The sequence below is a fragment of the Panthera onca genome, chromosome A1, assembly GCF_046562875.1.
Source record: "Panthera onca isolate mPanOnc1 chromosome A1, mPanOnc1 haplotype 2, whole genome shotgun sequence".
Classification (NCBI taxonomy): domain Eukaryota; kingdom Metazoa; phylum Chordata; class Mammalia; order Carnivora; family Felidae; genus Panthera; species Panthera onca.
This window is the reverse complement of record NC_138339.1, coordinates 212,104,269-212,128,114: the sequence shown is the minus strand read 5'-3', so window position 1 is coordinate 212,128,114 and position 23,846 is coordinate 212,104,269. Positions and strand designations below refer to the sequence as shown.

The 23,846-nt window shown below is 37.1% G+C and overlaps 1 protein-coding gene across 2 annotated transcripts in view; it reads left to right on the top strand.

The window, feature by feature from the left end:
• The window catches only part of VWA8 (von Willebrand factor A domain containing 8), a 365,498-nt gene that overhangs the window by 57,465 nt on the left and 284,187 nt on the right, over nucleotides 1-23,846 (top strand). For both annotated transcript variants that reach the window (XR_009611412.3, XM_060637082.3), the window contains exons 5-9: nucleotides 12,114-12,281; nucleotides 16,672-16,836; nucleotides 17,184-17,233; nucleotides 18,200-18,308; nucleotides 20,509-20,613. Coding sequence is in view for 1 of the 2 variants with exons in the window: in XM_060637082.3 (XP_060493065.3) it covers nucleotides 12,114-12,281; nucleotides 16,672-16,836; nucleotides 17,184-17,233; nucleotides 18,200-18,308; nucleotides 20,509-20,613 (597 nt within the window). In the remaining variant the exon portion in view is untranslated. The remainder of the gene's footprint in view (nucleotides 1-12,113; nucleotides 12,282-16,671; nucleotides 16,837-17,183; nucleotides 17,234-18,199; nucleotides 18,309-20,508; nucleotides 20,614-23,846) is intronic.

Below are 23,846 nucleotides of genomic sequence, written 5' to 3'. Positions count from 1 at the left end.
TTTATATACACAATGGAATACTACGTGGCAATGAGAAAAAATGAAATATGGCCTTTTGTAGCAACGTGGATGGAACTAGAGAGTGTGATGCTAAGTGAAATAAGCCATACAGAGAAAGACAGATACCATATGGTTTCACTCTTATGTGGATCCTGAGAAACATAACAGAAACCCATGGGGGAGGGGAAGGAGGAAAAAAAAAAAAAAAAAAAAGAGGTTAGAGTGGGAGAGAGCCAAAGCATAAGAGACTGTTAAAAACTGATAACAAACTGAGGGTTGATGGGGGGTGGGAGGGAGGGGAGGGTGGGTGATGAGTATTGAGGAGGGCACCTTTTGGGATGAGCACTGGGTGTTGTATGGAAACCAATTTGACAGTAAATTTCATATATTAAAAAAAAAAAAAAAAAAGAATTGGTTAGAGAACAAATAACAAAATTTATATGACTGGTATTTTGACACCCATGCAGAAATAAGGAGACTAAAAAATATTTTGTTACCATATTAACTTTCCTTTGCCTCAGAAGATGAAATAGCCTGAAACAAACCCCTAAATCATTGATATTCTAACTCTTTAAAATTCGATTACTGTATTTTTTTTCTTACCTTAGTTGTTGACATTCTCTTTATTAATTCTGTGTATTGCCATGTGACTCCAAAGAGCTGGAGTGGAAGACTTTAAGTCAATAGAAAATTGCTTGCATTACCGAAGTGTGAGCCAATACAAATTAAGCTACAAATAAATTACATTTAAACTTTAATGTCTGGCTGGGAGGAGACACTCAAGATAATCTGGGGAGTAGAAAGGCAGGATGGGAAGTTCAAATGATTTTCTGTAGCTTTTTCTAAGCCAGGAACCCTTTTCACATTAGAATCTTGTTAATTTGTTTGACACGAAACTGCAGTTCCATAATGTGTGATATATGTGTTTAACGTTAAGCATAAGAATGCATTTTAAATAATTATATAATATTAAAAATTTATTTTTTATTATTTATTTTATTTTTTTTTTTGAGAGAGAGAGAGGGCAAGGAGTGCGTGCTCATGTGAGCAAGGGAGGGGCCGAGAGAGGGAGACAGAGGATCTGGATCAGGCTCCATGCTGACAGCAGAGAGCCTGATGTGGGGCTCAAATTCACGGAACCACAAGATCATGACCTGAGCTGAAGTCGGATGTTTAACCGATTGAACCACCGAGGCGCCCCAACAATCATATAATATTTTAATGTAGTCTCTTCTGTTTTGGCTTATTCTAGAGTCTCCCTTATTTAATAGAAAAAATTAGCGTTAACCTTTTTATAACGCACTGCCTAAACATTGTAGGTCATTGAAAGCAATTCCTAATAAATTGAGTAACAGTGCTATTGATCAGAAAATAAGATTTCTATTTTGTGAAAATGCATTTTACTTATGTTAGCAAATGGGGAAAAACATTTACTTGTCAACTTAATCCTATTTGTGGATGCTGAAGCCACTTTCCCCACGTAATCACTGTTAAAATTACAAAGTTGTATTTCAGAAGTTCATTGATAAATGAAGTATTCCGAATAAAATATGTATTTAGTATTCCAAATAAATATTTATTTCAAATAAGCTATCTGGAATTTGGAAGGCATCACCTACAGAAACAAGGCTATTGAGAGTGGCCGAACTCTGTTACTTGCCCTAGGCCCTTTGTAACCATATGGTTATAATATGTTCTCATTGTCACTTGGATTGTTGGAAAAGGTCTCCCTATGTTCTGGCCTCTGTGTTAGAACTCAGGCCTCTGCTTCTTACCGTGTTGCCATCTTGCTCAGGCCAATTTTTATGTACTTATACGATGTTAACTGCTTGGCAGATTTGTGTAAGTCATTAAAAAGATCAAGGCACATAATATAACGCTGTAGGTTAACTATAATGGAATTTAAAATAAAATATAAAAATCAAGGCATAAAAACAACTTTTACTGAGACCTCTGTGCTTCATGTGGCTGCATCTAATCCTCAAAACATCCTTAGGAGGGAGGTGACTTCCCCGTTTCTAAGTAAAGCAACCGAGTCTTGGAGGGCCATGGTCACACAATTGATAAATAGCAGAGGTGGGATTTGAACCAGGATCTGTCCAATTCCAAAGTTTAGGTTCTTTTGTACCATATACTGTTTCCCTGAAAGAACAATGATGATGATACTGCTAATGGCCACAATGACTACAAGGATTATAGTATTGCTAGTAATAACAGCTAATCATTTTGTAAAGCTTTACTGTGAGCCAGAGGTTATGGTCAGTCTTCCCCATAATCTGTGAAATAAGCACCACAAATAGTGTAACTTTAGAAAGAAGTGGAGGCTCAGAGAGGTAAGGGACTAACCTAAATTACCCACAGCCTGTAAGTGGTAGAGCAGTGAAAAACCAATTTGATCCTATTCTGATACTTTAAAATAAAGAACCTAAAATGTAAGTGTTTTCGTTTTTCTTTGGCTTCATCAGTGCTGTTACACTGTAGCCATTCTGAGTCATTTGGAACCCTTTGGAGTCTATTTTCATTGAATTATGTCTATATTAATAATAATTTCTATTTATAGATTCGATCGCTTTAAATTTCTTTTTCCAGTACTGCTTTCTTTCATAAATAGTGACATTGTGCCGTACCCCTTGAGGATATTCTCATTTAGTAAATGAGGACACAGACCTCCAGACTAATTGTTTGCCTGAGGTCTTGTATCAAATCAGAAGCAAATCTAGAACAGGGGCTTAGACAGTTTTTGATTTTTAGGTCATACAGCATCTTTTATCTTGAAACCCTTCATGCCTATGTGTTGGGTTGTTTAAAGCTGTGATATAAGATGGTTTGTCCAGAAGGATTCTTGCTGCATTTTTCTGGTTTCTCTTTGAGGAAATTAGGTCTCTGGAGGTTCTGTAGCTGGAAGGGCAGGAAAGGATTCTATGGTTGATGTATTTTCTACTTTGAGTAACTATCACAAGTATTCACTCTACATAAAATATGTATGCATTGCTCCCTTTTTTTTTTTTTTTTTAGATTTCAAGAGAAAAAGTATACCACAATTATTTTATTTAAAAATCTGTATAGAAAAATTTTGAAATATGTAGCCTAAATCTCTCCTGCTGATAGTTAAACTTGTTCTGTTCTCTTCTTGTAACAAGTGTGGGCACGGATAACTATTATCCTTCATATAAAAATTCTTCCTAAACTTACATAACAGCATCTTTTAACTGAGCCATTACATTTTTATTCCATAAACACTAAAAGCCCTCTGTGAGCCACTTTTGCTCCAGCCTGACATAAAAGGCAGGGTTCTCACCCCCTGAGGACCTGAGAATCTTGCTAGGGAGATGAAACAGGCATATGGGAGAACTAGGAAAACTTCAGCATTGTGGTTCCTCACATATGTGCTGAGCAAACAGAGGGCAAAGAGGGCACCAGTGTAAGGAGGGTAAGATGTTTGGATCTTTCTTGGGCACAAAATTTGTAAAATCTTTTTTTTTCTCATGCATCTCCAATTAAGTTTGAGACTGACAGCAGGGTACAATATGTACTATTACTTAATGGATTTCCTATGTAGCTGTTTTTAACATTCTTCACCGATGTGATGAGATTGTATTAATAAAGTTTGACCGTACTTATTAAAGTATTTTCATCATTCTATAGACTATTTTAAGGAAGGCTACAGGAAGCAAGATGATACTGAATTAATAACTAGCATAATTTCTATAAATTCAGTGATTCAGATTTTGTTACTAAAAAGCATCTTCATAAGGTTTTCTCCTTTTAGCCAGTGTTCTTGCCTACATTAAAAAATTTTAATTTGCATATATATACTGGGTCTATAACCACGTAAATACAGGGCAAGTTGAGAAGAAAGTTAAAAATCTTGGGTGATCCTTTGCATGATAAGTTTTTTCTTTTCTTTTTTTTTTTTTTTTTAAATACCACTCTTACACATTTATATTCCTCTTCTTATAGTCCTATCTCCTATAGTCCTATAGTAGCCATTCTCATTGCCACTTAAATTGTGTGTAAAATAATTAATAATTTAACGTTGAGTTAATAAGAAAAAAGCTTAGGAGGATTTTTAAAAATAATATTCTTAATAATGTTGAGGTAAGTTGTGCAATCATAGTTCTTAGTGTTGAAATAGAATTTACAGATTGCATGATTCAGTTTCTCACTTCCAGCAGGTAAAATACCATCATCTTTAGGACAACTGAGAATTAGAGATATTGAGATATGGTGCCTGTTCCAATTGACTCTTTTAGTAAAGCGAACAGGAAGTGAATGAAGGCTCCTGTTGGGATGGTGGATTGTGGATGGGAAGGGTGATGGATGCATGAGATATTTAGAGGTTATACTTACATTGTTTGAGACATGAGAAGTAATGAATTCTGTATGGCAGAAGAATCAATGAAATTTTAATTGAAAAAGACATCAGGAAAAAGGCCTGATTTAGGAAAGAAGTCATGATTTGATTCAGCATGTTGAGTTGAACACCTTATGGAGATGTTAAAAACAATATTTGGAAATGGGAGTGTAGAGCTCAGGAGGAAGGTTAGGATCTCACAGTATATTTCTCAAGAATAAGGAAATAAAGAAAATGAAACAACTGTTACCTGTTGTTGTTGCTGTTTAGTTGATGTAGCACATAACATAGCACCTGCCATATAATGGGTACTAGATGAGTGAATGAGGATTTGTGGGAGTAGGCTAGGTCTTTGCCAATGAAGTAACAAATGAGAAAAGAGGAGGGGAAAAGGTTAAGGGTAGAGCCTTGGGAAATGCTTGCTTTTTTTCTTTTCTTTTTCTTTCTTTCTTTCTTTCTTTCTTTCTTTCTTTCTTTCTTCTTTTTTTTTTTTTAAGACAGCAGGAGTCAGAGGAAGGGCTGGGGAAAGGCAGAGGGGAAAACCTACTTAATAAATGTTTAAGGCAGAAGATGAAGCATAAGATAAGATCAAGGGAAGAGGGTTGGAAAAAGGACATGAAGATCAAGAAAATACCTGATTTTTGGCTGTTTGATTTTCAATGCTTGCATGTGAACAGTTTGAGTAAAATAAGGGTAATGGAGGCTTATTAGAGGCAGTGTGTATGTGGACTGTTTTTCAAGGGGCTTGAAGATGAAGAGAGGATCTTAAGAGGTATCAGGAGACTGTAGGTTTATTCAAGTACAGACATGTTTGTAGAAGAGAAAGAATTTGAAAATGCAATTAAGAGGTCATATAGTTGGTGGAAGATTTTGGAGGAGGTGGGAGGGGCTGCCACTAAGCTCAAGGTAGGTAGAGGTAGTCTTAGAGCCAGGGTGGGGGGTGGGGGGGAGGAGTGATTGTCAAGAACAGAAATCAGAGTAGAGTAGAAAGATGAGGACACAGAGGGGCTGTGTGATGGAGGGAAGAAAAGTCATGGAATCTCAATTCAGATGACTTTAATCATCATGGGAAAGTACTGGACAAAATCATGTGAAAGAGTTGAAAAAGACTGGCAGCTTGGCTTGGCAATAACTTTTATAGGATGTGAAGGAAATTCTTTCTAAATAGTAGTGAGGATTTAGCTGAAGTTGAGCAATGCGAATTTGTAGTGGCCTCTCCTCACGTTTTATCAGAGATTTGTAATAGAGCTAATGGAAGGAACAAATGTTCCATCTCTAGAACATTGTGATTGTCTTCCCCAAATCATCCCATGGCCTTATGAATTAAGGACTTTTAAAATAAGGTTCTTAAAAGAAGAAGCATATTTACTTGGGGTTTAGTAATTAGGTAAGAAATTGCATAGTTCTCTTATTCTCTTTTATTCCTTAGTCCTAGACAGGGGATTATAGCCTTTTCAGTATATGACACATTGTGGACCTTTCTGTAGGTTAGTAAAGATAGGGCTAACTCATTATTTTTGATAGCTGTGTAGTAGTCCATCCTATTGATTTATTAAGGTTTTTTTTGCCAATCCTCTAGAGTGGCATTTGGGGATTTTTTGCAATTATAAAATTGTTTTCATGTATCACTGTATATTTTCCTGACTATTCTCTTAAGATAAAGTCCTTGAAATAGAATTGTTGGATTAATGAACATAGCCATTTACATTTTTTAAAATATTGTGCCAAATTATTCTCTATAAGGTTGTCATTTTGTACATAGACCAACCACAAATGAGAATGCCAGTTTCCTCCTAACCTTACCAACACTGGGTATTATCATTCCTAAATCTTTGCCAGGTTGAAGTTCTAAAAACATCTTGTTTTACCCTGTAGCTCCTTGTTAACCAATGAAATTGAAAATATTTTATTATGATGTTCATTGGTATTTTATAGCGGTACTATTCATTTCTTAATAATCTGAAAAAATCTTTTTATATTAAACATTTATTTGGCCTTTGTTATATATGTTGCAAACATTTCTTCTAAGTTTTCAGTCTGTGTTTTAATTTTTTTGTTTACTATATGTAAAAATTTTAATGTAATAATTTTGTCTTTTTCTTATTGGCATCTGCTTTTGAATTAGCAGAAAGAATTTCTGTGCTTTAAGATTACTTAAAAAGTCATATGTTTTCACATAGTTATTATGTGGTTTTACATTTACCATTAATTTTTTTAACTCATTTGAATTCCTTTTCCAAATTCCTAATTTCCACTATTTTGAAATGCCATTTTTCTCATATATTAAAATCTTTAAGAATTTTCGTTAACTAGGTTTTAAATATGGAAAAGGTAGTCCATGTGATCAGGCAAAAAAAAAAAAAAAAATGCACGTGGTACACAGGATTCACATGAAAGAATCTCTCACCCCTTATTCTCCTTTCCTAGTGTTTCTTGTTCACACATTAAATTTCTACATATACTACATCATACCATTTGATTCTATTCTGTTCATTTGCCTATGTATTCATTTTTTTCATCTATTTTTTAAATTAAAGTCTCCCCTTTATTCTTTTACAGACCTTCCTGGCAGTGTTTCTAATGAATTATTAAGGGGAAGTTAGAGACATTTAGAAGGCACTGTCAGAAACTGGATCCTTGCCTGATTCGTTTTTCTTACATTAATATTTAGTTGGGGAAAGAAAGAACTTAGGTAATTTTTTGTAAGTAAAATAAAAAAAACAATTTTGTTAGTGAAACAAACAAAAAAAAAAAGAAGCTTAAACTAGAGTTTGTTATATTTTCAAAACAATTTATCAAGAAGTGTCAGTTACTGGTTGCATCACATAGGGATCATAGTACAATAATGGGTTATGTTGAACCACCTCTTTCTCTAGGTAAATTTAGGCAAAAGACTAGTTCACTGCTACTCGGTTCCAGAGATTTCTTTGATTTGACAACGTACTGCCACTAGGATTTGTAGTAGTAGTCATGGGTTTTCTGCACCAAGCAGTTCTCCAATTCCCTGCAGACACCAGCTGGGTATCCCATAATTTAATTCCATTCGGACACTAACTACCTGGAGTTAACACAGACCCCACAAGTTAGGGGTCAGTCCAAGACTGGCCCCATTTCAAGATGCCAGTCACAAGTTTGAGTCATCCATACTTCTGACTGTTGGGCTGTATGTAAGTGATTCTCACAACCCCCTCCTCCAGTTTAATAATTTGCTAGAATGGCTCATAGGACTGAGGGAAACACTTCTATTTACTGGTTTGTTATAAAGGACATAGTAAAGGATAGAAATGAATAGCCAGATGAAGAAGAGCATTAGGTGAAGATAGGAAGGGTCCTAAGCGTAAGAGCTTCTGTCCCTGTGGCATTTGCAGTGTGCCACCCCCCCCCCCCCCCCCCCCGACATGTGGATGTGTTCACCAACCTGGAAGCTCTCCAAATCTTACTGTGTAGTGCTTTTAAGGGGGTTCCAATACATAGACATGACTCATTAAATAAATCAGTGGCCATTAGTGATTAATTAAATCTTGCCTCTCTGGGGCTGGGGCCTAAAGTTCCAGCTCAAACTATATGGTAGGTTTTTCGGGCAACCAGCCCCAACCCTAAAGCTATTTAGGGGCCATTCAGGATATGTCTTATTTGCATAAACTCAGATGTGTTTGAAAGAGGTTTATTTTGAATAAAAAAGACTCCTCTCACCCCTATCACTCAGTAAATTCCAAGGGTTTTAGGAGCCTGCAGCAGGAACTGGGGATGAAGACCAAATATATATTTCTTATTATATCACAATATCACAATTGATTTGAAAAATAATATGAATTTGGGGAAATGTGATTGTAGTTACCTCTAGAAGTCTTTAGGACATGCTGCAGAGTCACATAAACTTTGAGTTGAATGGAATCGCTTGTGTGTGTATAAATGTATTGTGCAGATTTTGTTTTTCTAAATAGGCACACAACAAATTCCAAGGCCTAGTAAAACTAAACTCCGAAGTTATAATCATCTGCGTTTGCATTATTCATTGACCTCTTCTTCATCGACTCCATTTCTCCATCACTTAAGGATAGGTTAAAATTTTAGCATTACCATTTTCAAACTATATAACCTGTCTTCACTTGAACAACTAGGTAAGATATTGTGTACTTTAATTTTTTTTAATGTTTATTTTTGAGAGAGAGAGACAGAGCAGGGGAGCAGGGGCAGACAGAGAGGGAGACACAGAACCCAAACGCAGAATCAGAGGCAGGGTCCAGCCTCTGAACTGTCAACACAGAATCCAGTGGGGGGCTCAAACTCACAAACCCTCAGATCTTGACCTGAGCTGAAGTCCAACGCTTATCCGACTGAGCCACCCAGGCACCCTGATATTGTGTACTTAAGAGGACTGTCATGAAGATTAAATTAAATAACATAAATGGAAGAACTTGATACATACATGCCCGTTACTACTCTGTAGAGACCCTACCACTTTCCCTTTCAGTAGTTGGATCAAACTATCTCCAACATCAAGTACCAACTTCTTCAATTTTATTTCAGTAATTATGCACTCTCTTTTCTGTCTTTCTCTACCAGCTCTTCCTCATCACCATTTGAACGTGTTCAATTTCTTGCTTCATAAAAAAAAAAAAAAAAAAAGGCTACCATCATCCACACTGTCCCCAGCTGGCAGCAGCCGGCCTCTCCCTTCTTTTCATGGCTAGTCATTTTGTAGAATGTTGCTCAACTTGGGCTTGTCTTATGTTTCCTCATGAGTTGATTGAGATCATGCATTTTTAGTAAGGATACTGTAGAAGTGATGTTGTATCCCTCTCAGGGCATTATATTAAAACTTTAGTATGTGAAATTGATACATCTCTTTAGTGGTAATGTTAATTTTGATCACTTGGTTAAGGTGGTAACTACCAGCTTCCTCCACTGTTGCATTATTTTTCCCTTTGTCTCTTTGAGTCTCTACAAATATTCCATTTCTCGTCATACTTTTACCCACTAATTTTACCATCCATTGATGATTCTTGTTTCCAGTAGTTACTGTTATGGGGATTTTCTATCAGTTTTTAATAGTAGAGGTTCTTAACTTGCGGTTTCCGTGGTATACATATTTTGTATCCATATACATATATATTTCGTTCATGCATTTTACTCGGAGAAGAGGTACAGCATTTGTCAGGTTTCCAAGAGGTCTTTAGATAGTATTTTCTTTTTTCATCTATCACTACTTTCTCAACTTTATGGTCACAGCACCTGTATCCATTAGAGCAGATGAAAGGAATTCCTTATGTATTTGGCTTCTGTTTCTGGTCTTTCACTGTAGCTTATTCCACATCTCTCTGAAAAGATTCTGTACATAAGAAACCAAAATATACCTGAGGTGAATAAAAGCAGTATTTGTTGTTGTCTTATGTTGTCTAGACTTTGTCTTCCCTGGCCCACAATTGGGAAACCATTAAATTTTGATATCTGTATTTCTAGTTTTATGTCAGAGAACATGTATTTTCATCTTTATGAAGTTTTTAAAAGTCAGATACAGAATTTAGCCTGTCTTGTAACAAAGGTTGATAAAACTTTTTAAAAGAATATTGCCACAGGTTGTGATAGCTTAATTGTAATTGTTTCTCTTTTATTGCAAGTTATGCTTTCTTGGAGTAAATAGATTCTCATGAAAGAAAGCTTAATTGAGACCTTAGCTGAAACATGAATTTTTATAAGAAGTAGTTTATGTTTTTATTTTTAATTCCAAAAACATTTCTATGGTTTTGTCTTTTATGCAGCTGGCAAAAATGAGATTCTTATATTTTTGTTTTTTAGGAAATACTATATCACTTATATGCATGCATTTTTTTTAAAATAAAGGTATTACCACAAGATGGCTAGTTTGGTAGAAAAGAATTAAAATATATGTGATAATTATAATTCTGAAGGATTATGCATGAATTTATGTTATTTAATGGGATTATCATGTTTAGTCTAATGTAGTTTTCACAAAAGTTTATATTTAAACAAATTTTTTTAATGTTTATTTATTTTTGAGAGACAGAGAGAGACAGAGCAAAAGCAGGGGAGAGGCAGAGAGAGAGGGAGACACAGAATCCGAAGCAGGCTCCAGGCTCCAAGCTGTCAGCACAGGGCCCAATGCAGGGCTTGAACTCACAAACCATGAGATCATGACCTGAGCTGAAGTCGGTGCTTAACCAACGGAGCCAGCCAGGTGCCCCTAAAAGTTTATATTTTTAAATAATACATAAATATCTTACATAAACTAAATTCTACAATACATTGTAAAATTCAACATTTTGTTGCAACAATGCTTGATTAAACAATGTCTGTTTTCTTTTCCACACTTGGAAAGTCAATGCTTTGCTGTTTGAGAAATTTCTTAGGAAATTTCTTGGGGAGCTTGGACTTAGTAGGGAGGAGATCTGAGAGGTAAGGGGGGGCCTGAAGTAGAGAGGTGGTAGAAGGGATGAGTTCAAGAAATATTAAAGAAGATAAATCATCAAGGACATGGTGATAAATTGAATACAGGAGGTAAGATAGAAATCAAAGATCCTGGCATGGGTGAATGGTCTTCCCACCTTAAATAGAAAGTATGAGAGGAAGAGCAGATTTGGGGGAAAAGATGATGTGCTCAGTGTTGCACAGGGAAGGCTGAGGTGAGCTTGTGGTTGGGGACATCCATGTGATGGGGGGACTGTGGTCGAGCTTGGAGGAGCTCAAGATTAAAGAATCATCTGCATAAAGGTGATTGGAACTTTGTTACTGAGTGAGATTACTCAGGCCAGACCTCATAGAGTAAGAAGAGTTGTGGGTTAAAGATGTGATTCTTGGATTACCTACATGCAATGGACAGGCAGAAAAAGAGAAACAGTTTTGTAAGAGAATGCAGTGGCATGGATGCCGAGGAAGGAGACTTTGAAGGAGAGAGTGAGAACATACATTTAGCACATTAATCCTCTGCCTGTTGTTGAATGAGCAGGAGAAATGTCATTGAGGTTTTCGTCCTCTTTTTCTTAAATCAGATTTTCAAGGGTTTTGACCCAAAAGTAGTTTTTTTCTATTTTGTTCAGGATTTATCAATTAAAGAAAGATACTTTTTTCACATCTTTAGTACGTTTTTGTATTATAGTTTTCCTGTCTCTTACCATTTGGGACCCACTTTATTTCCTATTTTTCTCTATTACTAATTTTTTTAACTTTACATGGAAGACTTACAGGACTATGGTTATAACCAGTCTGACGTAAAACCTGACTCTTTCTGGTTTGGTAAGTTTGTAATGTTGTCAGCATTGAACATTACACTAAAGCTGAATTCATTTTGTTGGTGACTCTGTTTAAAAGCTCACAATCCCTGCGAGTGCTCACCTACCTGATTTGATCCTACCAGAAGCTTATGGGATAGATACCCCAGATTGTAATCTTCATTTCTTTGTTCTAGTTAAGGAATTCATTTTCTTGTTTAATTATGTGACTGATTCAAAGACAGCTCCTAGTTGTCTATTTCACCAGGCATATGTCTAAAGTGTTGCAGCTGAAAGAAACCTCAGAGATCATTTCTTCTCATCTCTCCATTTTATAACTAGTGAAACTAGAGAATCACTTGCCTAAGATCACATGGGCAGATAAAGCAAAATCAAGGTCTGGAACCCAGCTTTCCTGATTTCCTGGTCCCTATAACAACGACCACAAGTGTAATTTGCATTACAAGTAAAATTAGGCCATGCTCTGGAATCTTCAATATGCTCATGTTGCTTTTGTTTCTTGGAAATAGTGTGCGGTTCGTGCAGCCACAGAAGGCAGAACTCTCGTTTTGGAAGGCTTGGAAAAGGCGGAGAGGAATGTTCTGCCTGTTTTGAACAACTTGCTGGAAAATAGGGAGATGCAGCTTGAAGATGGACGCTTCCTAATGTCTGCAGAGCGTTACGACAAACTTCTCCAAGTAAGAAAAGAAAACTCTGGCTCCCTTATCTTGGCTATTGAGCTATGGATGGTGCTGTTTGTTGCGAAAGACATGATTGTATCAGAGTGAGGACAGTGTTCAGGTGGCTCATGTCTGTGGTGAATTGCTGTAGTTAACGGTCATGAGTTTGCAGTTTCACAAGGTTCTTCGGTTTGCAGATCATATTAGACGACCTCTCAGATTTTTAGTTTTTTTTTTTTTTTTTTTTGCCCATGTAATAACTATTTTTTCTTTTTTCCCTCTCCTTTAAATTCTGTCTTCTCTTTTTCCCTCCTTTCCTACCTTCCTTTTCTGTCCTTCAACAACTATGTACTGAAAGTCTAATGGCTTCTAGACAGTGCTGGGAAGACAGAGCTGAATAAAGTGTAGTTCTTGCCCTCCAGAAGCTCAAACTCCAGGAGATATTGCCAGAATTGAATATGATATTTAAAAGATACCTAGATGATCCAAGCTATCCATATCTGATGCCTGGATAATTGTAAGAGCCTCTTAAAAAGCCCCAATTTCATTCTGGCTGCCCCACAGCAGTCAGTGATCACTTTAAAACATAGGACGGATTAGGTCAGACCTCTCTGTTCTAAACCCTCTCCTCGCTATGAAAAAAGTTTTACAATGGAGAATAGGGTCTTGTCTGATCTGGGCTCTTACTGCCTCTTTGGGCTTATCACCTGCTATCCTTTTTTATTCCACTCCAGCTGATAGTATTCTCTTTACTAAAACTTAAACCTGCTGGGTAGGCATTCTCCTAGTGCTTTGCCAGTCACTTTGCTCTTCCAGAATGGTTTTTCTCCAGATATCTGCCTGGCTCACTTCTATACTCCTTCAAGCCTTTGCTCAAATGTTACGTTATTGATGAAGTCTGCTCTCACCTCCTATTTGACATTGCATTGTCCTCTCTGCCCCCATGCTCCCTGACCCTGCTCTATTCATTGCCTTAGTCTTCTGACATCCTACATGATTTACTGACTTGCAATGTTTTAGTTCATTCACTGCCTCCCTCCACTAGATTGCAACTTTCACTAGGACAGGGCTTTTTGTCACTGATGCTATTTCAAGCTCTTAGAACAATGCCTGGCACTTGGTGGATGCTCAATAACTATTTGTTGAATGAATGGATGGATAAGTGCAATACTTTAAATGCTGTGATGCCAGTTGATACAAAAAGGGCAACAATAAGAGAGTGTGGGGCCCTTTAGAGGCTTTGGAGAAGGGCTTCACGTGACGTCACAAAAGGACAAAAAAGGGCTCATAGAGCCCTTGCTCTAACCGAGAGCTCTGCCTCTGTATTCCATGACTTAGAGTCTCTCTGACACCTGTGCTGTCATGTGTGAAATACATATGTATGCTAATTTTATTGCCCCAAGTTGGCTACAGATTGCTGAAGAGCAGAATCTGTGTCTTATGTTTCTTGTAGATACAGCTAATACAAGCCCAGGACACACTAGGCACTAAATGATATGTGTTGACACCAGAGGGTCTGATTGACCTGCTGCTCCAAGGCTGGCAGGACCGGAAATATCTCTTTCTGATTTCCACTGTGCAAGTCTGTTTTCTCAGAAATCTGTCTTGCTATCCTTTTAGCACTGTTTCTTTACTGTTTATGGGAGTTTCTAGATGCTGTTTTCATTGTGCGGTATAGTTGTCTTGTTTTGTACCTCTATCTGAAGATGGCATCATGCTAATATAATTAGAAGGGGATAATTGAGGATTTAATTGGTAAGAAAAGTTAAATTTATTCATTCATTCATATTGCTGTAGTTAATTTACTAAAAGATGATTCTTTATTTAAATTTATTTTAAATTTTAATTAATATTTTACAAATAAAATGACTTCAAATAAATATATTAATTTATATTTATTACTTTTAGAGTAGGTACATATTGGTGTATGCAAGACATTTTCTCTTTAGATACTTTCTAATTATAAAAGAACTATTATTTGCCCCTGTGTAGTTATTTGCCATTTTTTTTAGTTATTTCCCATTTTTAATAGATTTTTAAAAAAATATTTATTTTTGAGAGAGGGAGAGAGCACAGGAGAAAGCAGGGGAGGGGCAGAGAGATAGAGAATCTCAAGCAGGCTCTGCACTGTGAGTTCAGAGCCCGATGGGGGCTCAAGTTCACAAACCATGACATCATGACCTGAGCCGAAATCAAGAGTCAGACACTTACATGTGCCCCGTTATGTGCACATGTTATTTTTAGTAAATGATTTAGAATTTAGTAAATGCTTTCATATTCAGAAATGGATTTTTTTTAAGTATAGAAGTTACTTCACAATAAAAGTTTGATATATTCTTTGTGTGAGAATTTTTGCAGAGTTATTGAACATTTTACTTTATGTAAGAATTTGAGATACGGGGTCAAGAGGGTTTTAGTATACAAGGAGTGCTTGTTATTATTGAGAAGGATGTATTACATTGTTTTTCCCAATGTAAATATCAGTATAAATACATAGTTTTAATTCATAATTGTCATTTCTATATTTATAGAATCTGTCTCATAGGAATGTCATAGAATATAGGCAAGATCCCTTCACAGAACATCACCACCTTAAGACAATTTCTATGATAAAAGGATTTCAACACCATTTAAGTCCCACTTATTTCTAGCTAGATTCAATGTACTAAATTTGAATGTCTCAAAATGTTAATGGTTTCATAGAGGTGTTTGTAGTAGAATTTTGTTATTATGGAAAAACGGATATAATCAGTCTGTATAAATTTCATTTATATCCAGATTATTATTTTTGGGTAAGTGGAAAATAAAAATATTTAGCTCTCTGAAGATTACACTCTTGGCTTTTCAGATGGTCTAGATCCAGACTCTTGTTTTCTAGCACATGTGACATAGTATCACTGTTAGTCCTGTTAATTAAATGTGGGGTCATACGTTTGGTTATGTTTTAAATTACTTCATGCAATCAAAAAACATTTGTCCTATTATGTTTAAGAGGTAATAAGTCCTCTCATGAGCCTGGATCCAGCATGAGGTGGTAATGAACAGAAGTCAGTGCACACATGCATAATGGTAGAAGCTTGCATAGGATAGAGCGGAGGGGTACAAAAATGGTTCTGATGGAGGGAGGGGTTAGAAAGAGGCCCATTTTAGTGACGATGTTCTTTGTGCTGAGCTTTAAATGACGCTTGTATTTCTGCTGTGCGAAGTGGAAAGGCGTTCCAAGCAAGTGGGGCAGTGTTGGTGAAGTATCATGGTGTGTCTGGAGAGCCACCATTGTGACATGAACTGGAGCACAGGGTTGGGGAAGGCAGGCTAGGGGGTGGCTATGCAGTGGTTGATGAGACTAGGAGATTCGGACATGAATCCAACCAGGAAGGGCCTTGAGTGTCCATTAAGAGTTTCTACACTGTCATATGGGCTGCATCCCCCGACCCCCTGAAGATATACTGGAAACTGAGGACTTGTCTCTCAGAATGAACATGTACATGTTCTTATAAACTTTATAAGTTCCAACAGCTGAGGACAGTGAAGAGCCATTGATAGGGTCAGGCAGAGAGGGAAGGCATGACATCTAACCGGTGCCTACTGTGGACCAGTTGCTTTCACATACACTGTCAAGTTGAGTTTTTATAATGGCCATAGTAATGCTGGTGATATTATTCCCACTTTATGGATGACAAAGCTGAGGGTCAGAGGGTATAATAAAATGCTCTTGGTCACTTCACTAGAGTTTATGCTGAGCGCTAGAGCCAGGATTTATCACTCCAAACCCTGTGCTATTTCCATTCTCAACTCCAAAATATGCTAGTTGCTGGACAATGGGGAGTTATAGAATTCCTTTGAACATCAGTTTGCTCATCCATAAAAAGGAATTAAGTGTTTATTTGCATTCTGATAAAAGTTAAATGAGTAAAATTCTTTGAAAGTACTTACCGTGTAGTGAGTTTTCAGCACATGTTGGTTGTTATTATTAATATGCCTTGGCAGAAATGTACCCATACATGTAGTTGTCTATTTGAGGTCCACGGGGCAGTCTCTTCTCTGCCAGTAAGCGGTAAGTCTGTCTAGGACTACCTTTTTACATTCTCTAGTCTGAACCAGTATATTTTCTGACTCTCCTCACTCAGTTTCTCTGTGTTAATGACTACAGCTTGAAGGTCTGACCCACATTTTTCTTTGTTCCTTGATGTGTTAGCTACTTGTCTGTTCAACACCAGTTTTCATGTCATGAGCCTTCCCTGGCACCCTTCTCCTGATTTGACTTTGCTTCCTTCCTTGATGGTTTGGTCTTGAGGTTGTTCTCAGATACACTTTACTCAGCAGTCAGGGCCTAAATTCCGCAGCCGGGCAGCTCTTGCAGTTGTAATCTGCATCATTGGTGCTGTGAGTTTTGATCTCTTTCTTTTAGGATCATACCAAAACAGAGTTGGATGCTTGGAAGCTTGTTCGAGTTAGTGAAAACTTCCGAGTCATTGCCTTGGGTTTGCCAGTGCCTAAGTACTCTGGGAATCCCTTAGACCCCCCGCTCCGTTCTCGATTTCAGGCCAGAGATATTTATTATCTACCCTTTAAGGTAAGTACAAACAAGAATAATTTATTTTTTAAACAGTTTGTCTATTTGTATTTGGTTACTATAAAAATGTTACTAGGTTTGTATGTCCCTCTCCGTAGTTAATGGAGAGAAAAGGATATGGGGTAAAGAAAATCTCTGGAAATTCAGAAGAAAAATTATTGGGGCATTACTTATCTGATGGGCTTAAAAAGGCTAATTTTTAGAAAATGATGCGTATCAAACAATGTTTTTTTTTTGCTATTACTTACATAGTGTCTGCTTAATTAAAAGTATGAAGTGTGTCTATAAAATTTGCTTTTGATTTGTTACATTCCTTATTGATTTGGTATGTTTCTGTGTTATTTTAGGACCAACTTAAACTGTTATATTCAGTTGGAGCCAATGTTTCTGCTGAGAAGTAAGTATTTCTGCTACATACACACACACACACACACGCACACACTTTTATATAAATATCTGGACACTTAACATTGAATTTGTTTATTTGTTTTGCACATTGATTAATTCATCCATTCAACAACTATGCTTTGAAGAATTTTTTAGTAACTGTGGTAAGTGCTGATGATAAAGTTAATAAGACATGATCTTTGGAGACAAGAAACTCAAGATCTAGTAGAGTTTAAAGATATGAGAATACATTAGTTTAGCATTATATAGTAAGGGCCATAATTTCAAAAAGGCATTGGCATTTGAGAAGCATCCTAAAGAATGAGTAGGCTTTTGCCATATAAAGAATGGAATTAACGAATCCTAAGAAATTATTTTTAAAGCATGGGATATGAGAGTGTATGCCTTGTTCTTGCGGCTATAAAAAACTCCTGGTGGCTGGGGTTCAGGTTTGGATTGAGAAGGGAGGGAGGTGAGGCTGGCAGGATAAATTTGGGCCAGGTTGTGAAAAACCTCACATGTTGTGATAGATTTAAGAAATATGTCTGTGTATCTAGTCAGCCTCTGAGTTTTAAACAGAATATTATAATATGAAGCTGTTGTTTCTTAAGAATTTAATAGTAAACGTCAGGGTGCCTGGGTGGCTCAGTCAATTAAGCGTCTGACTGGCTCAGGTCATGATCTCACAGTTTGTGGGTTCGAGCCTCATGTTAGGCTCTGTGTCGACAACTCAGAGCCTGGAGCCTTCTTTGGATTTTGTGTCTCCCTCTCTCTGCTCTTCCCCCACTCATGCTCTGTCTCTCTCTCCTTCAAAAATAAGTAAGCATTAAAAATTTTTTTTAAAAAAGAATTTAATAGTAAATGTCATTTTATATCAATTAAGATGCCTCAGCTATTTTATGTTTAACAAGTGAATGCATTTTATGCATTAAAACTATTAGAATAGCATTTAACATTACTTAATTTTTTCCCCTAGAATCTCTCAGCTCTTGTCCTTTGCCACCACTCTCTGTTCCCAAGAATCTTCTACTCTCGGACTTCCAGATTTTCCTTTAGATAGTTTACCAGCTGCAGTTCAAATCCTGGTATGTATAAAATAAATTAATGACTTGTATACCCAAATGTGGCAAAGAGAACTTAAAATCCTTGGGGATTCATCATTTCAGTTTGCCTTGTCATATTCCTCTAAAAATATTACAAGACCTGAGATTCGCCCACCCATGCCGTGCAGTATACTGTACGGAGACCAGCAATGTGTTGTGAGCCCTTACTGAGCTCATAGCCTAGGAGGGAGGTAGGTAGACATGCAGTTCAGGTAAAAACTCCACAGAGAGAAGGATGACTCAGCCTGGAGAGGCCTGAGGAGCCTGCAGAGGCGGCCTGCAGCCTGAGGCAGGGAGCTGGGGCTTTCGCACTCAGGCACCAGCAGTCATTGGTCAGTGGGTCATCACAAGGGACACAAATTTCCAGGCACTAGCTGCTTTCTTGGCTGTGAGCAAAGCTGGCTTTGGGAGTTCAAAAGTAGTCTTCTTTAAAAGCCCTGCAGCAGCTAGCTGTTGAAAGGGAAAGGTGGGAGGCTCAGAAAAGATAAAAACAGATCCGAGGTGTTTGGTAGAGTGTAAACATTGTCCACTACAGTTTAACAAAGGTTGTGACGGTCGTGTCAGGATTGGTGGAAATGCCCTCCAGGCAGAGGGAACAGCATGCACAGAGGTGTTGAATCACAAACGGGCTTGGTATGTTTGAAGAATGATAAATTGTATCGTTAGAGCAAGCGTGTAGGGTGAAGAGAGAGGTGAGAACTTTATCGTGAAGTGTTTTGCATGGTGAGTGAAGTTGTCTGGATTTCATGGTGTGGAGGAAGTGGCCTGTTAGATATTACTAAGTAGGTGAAGCGTGGAGTAATTAGTTCTATGTTGGAGGAAGATACCTCTGTGGGCAGGGAGGAGGGACGGGGAGAGCCTGGTTGCATACGGACCAAATAGGAAACTGTTGTAACAGTCAGTGAGAGACTGTGCTAAGGAGAGCGTAATCCCAGGTAGTACGGATACTGCCGAGACAAGAGACTTATTTTTAAACTTTTGTTCCTATTCATTTAGGTTTCCTGAGACTCAGTGAGTTAGGTTTCACAGGTATTGTTCGCACTGTCCTCTGTGTTTAGAACAGCTTTTCTCTTCCTTTTTATCACATCTGCTTTTTGTTCTTTTTGTTTTTGCTTGGAACATTTTACTTTGATAGTTCTCAAATCTAAAAATAAAAGTTCAAAAACAGTAAAATGAACATCTATAACCCCTTCAAGTAGAATCACCAATTTTTAACATATTGCCACATTTGTTTGCTCTCTCTCTCTCTCTCTTTTCCGAACCATTTGAAAGTAAATTGTGATCAGTATTTTTACATACTTTAGTATGCAACTTGGAAAAAGTCGTAAGACCTTCTTCTGCATAACCAGAACCATTATCACATCCTTCAGTATGTTGACAGAAATGCTATAATATCATCTACAGGACAACCTATGCTGAAATTTCTCTAATTGTCCCTGTTGGGAAAGCAGTTTAACTTGGAGAAAACTTTTGAGAATAATAAACACTTTCTAACTTTGTAGTTATAACTATGAAACTAAGTAAATGTGGATGTGATTAACTCAGATTAGGAATAGCGGCGCCTGGGTGGCTCAGTCGGTTATGCATCCGACTTCAGCTCAGGTCATGATCTCACTGCTTGTGGGTTCAAGCCCCGTGTCAGGCTCTGTGCTGACAGCTCAGAGCCTGGAGCCTGCTTCAGATTCTGTCTCTCTTTCTCTCTTCCCCTCCCCACCCATACACTCTGTCTCTTTCAAAACTAAATAAACATTAAAAAACAAGGAATACAAGTGAAGAGCGTACTTTGGGATGAATAGGGTAGGAAAACATGTTCAGACATGTAGTTTCAGGCATGTTGAATGGAGGTCAATGGGATATCTAAAGGGTCACATTTGGGCAATTGAGAATTCGAGTCTATAGCTCAGGACCAGATACTGAGACATGGGAGCCATTAACAGATAGATGGTAGCTGAAAGATGGGGGTGGGTAGGCTTACCCAGTGAAAGGGTGTGGAACAGGAAAAGAAGAGGGAGTAATGAATATTTTTTGTGGACTTGTGGAAAATATGAGAAACCTCTTGGTTATTTTTTATAATCATATATACATTTTGGATATGTCATATATGTCAAATATGCATTTCAGATAAATTTTTTGTGATTATTTTGGATGTTCTTCATGCCTGTGTATTTTTGCTCCTAAATAGGATTCCTTTCCTATGATGTCAATCAAACATGCAATCCAGTGGCTTTATCCATACACTATCTTACTAGGACATGAAGGGAAAATGGCTGTGGAAGGTGTTTTAAAAGTAAGTATCTGCTTTACTTTTCTTTCTTTTTCCATTTCTCTTCTTGTCCCTTCTTTTCCTTTCTTCCATTTCTCTCTTCCTCCTCTTTCCTTCTTTTTCTCTTTCTGTCTTTCCCATGCCTTCCCTTACTTTTCCTTCCCTTTTTCTTCTAGTCCTGGAGCCACTGGCATGCCAGTGACAGGGAAGCAAGTACAGAGGTGGCTGCTGTGGTTGGGAGACTGGTTATATTGAAAAAATGAGTAAATCAATTGAGGAAATGAGTGAATAAATTGAGGATTATAAGAGCTATGTTTCTTACCATTGGGAAAGGAATTTATAAGCATAGAAAGGGAGAAGAAAAGAAAGACCCCTGAGGTGTTAGATTGGAATTGGAGGAATCAGTATGAACTCATGTTTTTTTTAAAAATATTTTAATATATATAAGCAGAGTAATAGATATAGATACTGTGTATGTATGAATATACAGACACATATTTTCTAGCTCTGTCCCCTTAAGAGGGCCTGAAAACTATGACATTCCAGTGGCAATGATCATACCAAGTGCCAAGACATTGGTTTCTAAATACCACACTTCCTAAAAGGAATCAGGATTCCTAGAAAGTAGTGCTGGTTCAAGGCTCAGCACAGGGAAAGTACATGATGAACCTGGATCATCTTATTGTGCCCAAAAGTAAGGAAATGTTTAACAAATGATGTTGACATACCAAAGTGACAGAGGAGCCAGCTTGAGGTGGCCCCCATTGGCCAAAATGTGGGACAATTTTAGCATGAAAATAAACAAAGATAGCAATTGATTATAAACCATTGAACAAAATAGGAATCCCTGAGTTCATATTGATACAAATGAGTAAATAAAGGGGGAGAAGAAAAATCTCTTCTTAATATAGAACACCTATGAATAAATGCAGAAAAGTCACCATTTGGCAGCCACCAGTGTGGAAGTTGATTTAGGTAGGAGTCATCAAAGGTTTTAAAACTGGTGGGTGGAGGGTCTATGAAGAATAGGATATTGATGTAATCTAAGAATATCTCCTACCAAAATACTCACTTGACTACAAAACAAAAAAATGGCATTGTTATAGTAAATACCAACTTGACCAGGTAGGACAAATCGACATTATGTGTCTCTTGACTGTTGAGCTGAGAAGGGCTCAGCCTCATTTCAGGATATTCTGGATAAGAATTCATTGCATGAATTTGGCCATGAGAAAGTATTGTATAGACCTAGGTTGAGGGCCCTCTTACATAATGAGAGGCCTGTATTCTTTAGAATTGTCCCGTTCATAAAAGAAAAAGAAAAACTGAAAGACTGCTTTAGATTGAAAGAGACTAAAGAGATATGACATGTGATCCTGTGTTGGATCCTGGACCAGATAGGAAAACATGACATTGTTAGCACATTTGGTTAAAGTTGATATGGTCTGTGGATTGAATGACAGTGTTCTATTAAAATGATTTCCTGATTTGGAAGCTTATGTGGTGAATATGTTGGCCACAATTCTTGTTTTAGCAAATATGAACTAGAATATTCAGGGATGATGGAGCATCATATCTGTGGCTTGCCCTTAAATGGTTCAGAAAAAGACCAATTATAATGGGTGTGTTAGGGATGCTGGCGGCAAGAGGGAGGTAATAAATATGCTAAAATCGTAATCTTTGAAAAATCTGAGTGAAGGCAAAATAGAAGTTCTTTCTACAACTGTCCTGTAACTTTCCTGTAAGTTTGAAATTATTTCAAGATAAAAAATTTTACAAAGTGAATATTCATTATAACTCATTTCAAAATAAAAAAAAATTAAACGAATATAACACTTAAAATTTATCTGCCTGTAACTTAAATTATTAACTTGAAAAGTAAGGACTTTATATAAAACTATGGAAATTGCTTGTAGACCTGTCATTTAAATTAATGAAGTTCTTATTTTTGTCAGAGTGGTTCATAATATATAGAGTTGATTTTCTTTCAAAATACAGATGCCATAATTTCCTCATTGTATAGTTAATGGTAGTGTTTTCTAAAGGGCCAATCACAATATATATCTTATGACTATATATTTAAATGGGTTTAACTCCTGGCAGGAATTTATTGACTTACCCAAATTGCTTTTTACAACAGACAGTTTTTGTTTTTCTTTTGCAGTTTGGCTCAAAGAGCAGATTTCTAAGGAGTAGGTAGAATGTGAACACTAAGCTGTTGGCTCTGTGTATAGGCCCTTCGTTTCCTGGAGGCCAGGAGTTTACAACCTTACACAAATGGAGTGGTATTTGTTTCTCCCTTATTCCAATATCTACAAGGGGAGTACAGAAAGAGGTATTCTTTATGCAGCTACTAATAGTGAGAAGAACTTGGAAGTAGATGCTAGGTACTTCAGCAGGTGTTTCCCACATACCAGCTAGCCAAAGAAACATTATTTTCATTTATTGGTGATGTCAATAATGATAACAATAATAGTAACAATAAAAAAATAAAACTAATGAAAAGTTCTTCCCCATAGATGCTGAGAAGTATCATTGGGGATAGAATCTAAATGAAAAGCATAAAGAAGCAAGGAGAAAATATAACCATATAGTTCACTTTAAGTTTATTCTAGACATTGACAAAAAGAACTAGAATTCGTCTTTGATTTAATCAACATCTGAACTAAGTTGGCATTGGTCATTGAATAGAGCACCTAGTGTTGATGAAAAAGGCTGTGATTCCAGATGTGCTCCCTCATTGCCCCTCAGCACAATGCCCAATGCCCAATGCCTGGAGAACAATGGTAGGTAGATAGGGATGAAGAAGATGTCATGGGAAGGGCTGATAAAATGAAGCAAAGTAAACTTTTTCATGACAGAGCTGAGAAGATATTCAGTGCCTAGAAAAGTCAGTTATGAACCAAGGCCTTTATTTTTATAAAGAAGCCACTTCGATGTGCTTCTGAGCTCTTATTTAAAAAACTAGTCACACAAATTAGACTTCCAGTGATGATAGTGGAGTAGGAAGATCCTAAGCCCACTTTGTCCCACAGATACAACTAGATAACACCCACATTCGTGTAAGTAACCCAGAAAACAACCCAAAGACTGGGATAACACACTATCCACAGTTAAATGAAGAGAAGAGAGCACATTGAAGTGAATAGGAAGGGTGAAGATGTGGTCAGGAGCTAAATGGCGGGACTGTTTGTGGAACAGAGGGATGTCTTGGGCACAAAAGAAGGGAAAAGAGCAGACCCTCACACCAGGCATCC